The sequence below is a fragment of the Nicotiana tabacum genome, chromosome 11, assembly GCF_000715075.1.
Source record: "Nicotiana tabacum cultivar K326 chromosome 11, ASM71507v2, whole genome shotgun sequence".
NCBI lineage: Eukaryota > Viridiplantae > Streptophyta > Magnoliopsida > Solanales > Solanaceae > Nicotiana > Nicotiana tabacum.
The window spans coordinates 168986800-168989370 of NC_134090.1; the positions used below are offsets into that span (position 1 = coordinate 168986800).

The following is a 2571-nucleotide window of genomic DNA, read 5'->3' on the forward strand; positions in this document are numbered from 1 at the left end:
GTTTTATCATTACTCCAATCTCCATTTTTCCTTTTTCTAAAAAATAAATAAATCTCTTTACTTGTATGACTCAGATGTTTCGTATTTTTCGAACCAGCATGGAAAAATCACAAAATCCTACTATTTTTCGTCAATATCATTAAGCGTCCACCCTCAGTGGGTGTTCTTGTTCTTCTCTTTTCTTCAAATACTGTATTCAATGGTTGAATTTTCGCACTTTATCTATAGATCTTAGTGTTGCGGTTTAGTGATCCTCCTTGCCAAGAAGTCCACAACTTTGAAATGTACATTGAAAGCAAAAGGATCAAATTCACATGTGAATCCCTAGAGTTTCAACTTTCAGCCCTAGTTGTTGAAATTAGAGAAGATAAACAATACTCTTTCTTTTTAATTTGTTTGAACTTATTTGATCAGACACTAAATTTAAAAAATAGATTTTTACGGGTACAAAATAATCTATAAATTTTTGTGTGGTTATAAATCACCTGTAAAATAGAAAATATAATATAAATTATTTTTAAATACATAAATATGACAATTTTTCGGAAAAACCATCACAAAAATTGAGACCAAAAAGTAGTATTTACATTACTTCCATTGCATACAAACTGAATAAACCAATCAAACAAAAGTTCTAGACTGAGTTCATAATTACATGATATAAAGCTTAATCAATGAAATTAAAAAGAACAAAAAAATGCATGATCCAAGCCACTTTCAAAGATAGCGTGTACACAGATTTTACACCTATCTTGAGATTAGAGACGTTGTCTCTAGTACATCTTTCTTTTAACTTTTATCCAATTTTCCAAAAAGGGACCCCAAAATTTTCTTTTCTTGGACATACCTTTATTTGTTCAATCCATTTTATGAAACCAAAAATGGTGACAAAGGTGGCACTTCAAAAATACCCTTTCCATCACCACAATCCCAAATTGAAGACCAATTTGAAGGTGTCAAAGGAGTTACCATTTGCTCTCTTTTTACCTCCTTTTTTACCACAACAACTTCATTTTCACCGTCCACTTTTCTTACCCTTTTACCACAAGAATTTAAATTCAAATTTACCCTTTGCTCAATCACATTATTTTCTTGCTTAAAGTTACTTACTTCAAGTGGGAAATTCAAGATTGCTTTACTCCCTCTTAGCTTAAATGCTGCTCTATCATATGCCATAGCTGCTTCTATTGCTGTTTCAAAAGTTCCTAACCAAACCCGAGTTCCCTTTCGGGTCGGGTCACGAATTTCAGCAGCAAATTTTCCCCATGGCCTTTGCCTTACTCCTCTGTATTTCTTCTGAACAGAGTACTCTGTTTTTACCTCCTCTGTTTTTGGTTCCTCTGTTTTCTTGACATTAGGTATTGTAATATTGAGAGAAGGTTTTCTTTCATTAAAACTTGTTTTTTTCGGGGAATTTGAGATTGTTGTACGAGGTACTAAGTTGGGTTTTGGTTCAAATTCAAAAGAATTAAATTCTTGGTTCAAATTTTGCGCTAAGTTTATGGGATCAAAAGAGAAAGTTTCCACTTTGAGATCAGAGGTTAAAGAATCAAAACATTCAGAAACAGAGGAATTTTGAGAATAAAGAGTACTACTTGTTTCTGAAGATGAACAATAATTTTCAATAAAAGCCACATCATCCAAAAGATGCTCCCTTATCAAATCAAGATCCATTTAAATCTTTTAAAGAAATGAAAAAAAAAACTTGTAAAGGTAAAATATAGGGGAAAAGATGGTTTTTTTCTTGTTCAAAATATGAAAGAATTAAAGGGAATTTGAGTTGAATTGAGTGGAAAAGAATGAGTGAAGAGGGAGGATTATAAAGGGTGGAAATTTTTGAGTCAAGTGGAGGTTAAGAGGAGGTTTCTTGGTTGGAGAGAGGAAGGCTCTTGTGGGTTATCCAATTTCATTTTTAAGTATAAGAGAGGACTACTTGACTTTTTTTAATTAAAATAAAGTAATGTATGATTAAAGTTATTCATCTTTTGTCAAAAAAGAAGAGAAAAACAAAGGAGATGATGTTGGTTTTATGTCTTTTTTAGTCATTGATGATTGTTGGTTATTCTGTCTTCCTCAGGACCTAAGTTTCCACGTTACTTCTTTTTATCTTATTTTTTTCACTCTTTTTGCCCTTTTCTTCTTTGCTTTTTGGTTCTAGGTTTTAATAAGTTTTACTCCGTTTGTTTCAATTTGTTTGAATTTTTTGGAGTACGAAGGTCAAATTAATTAATTTTCGATATGAATATAAATATAAATTCACAATAGTTAACCATTTAAAATATTTAAAAATTATTTACAAAAATTGTGATTAAAACAAATCTTATTTGACTTCTCAAATAATAATGAATTCATTATTTTTGAAACAAAAGGGAGTACATTTCTACATCAAGAAAGAAGAAAACTGATGTAGGAAATGCCTTCCTATTTATTTCTCATTGATATCTTGATAAAAAGATTAAAAAGAAAACACCAAGAGAAGTAACTAGCTTCTTGTTGATATACTATATGTTTATTTGTGTATTATATGATACATTTCGCTTATGGATAGTCAGTTTGATACATCTTCAAAAC

General features: G+C 30.6%; 1 protein-coding gene across 1 annotated transcript; it reads right to left on the reverse strand.

The window, feature by feature from the left end:
* Positions 1-563: 563 nt before the first annotated feature.
* LOC107825035 (ethylene-responsive transcription factor 5-like) lies at positions 564-1840 on the reverse strand. Its single transcript, XM_016651870.2, has one exon. It carries the CDS (start codon positions 1672-1674, stop codon positions 868-870), a length of 807 nt encoding a protein of 268 aa, XP_016507356.1. The 5' UTR covers positions 1675-1840; the 3' UTR covers positions 564-867.
* Between the last annotated feature and the right edge of the window lie 731 nt (positions 1841-2571).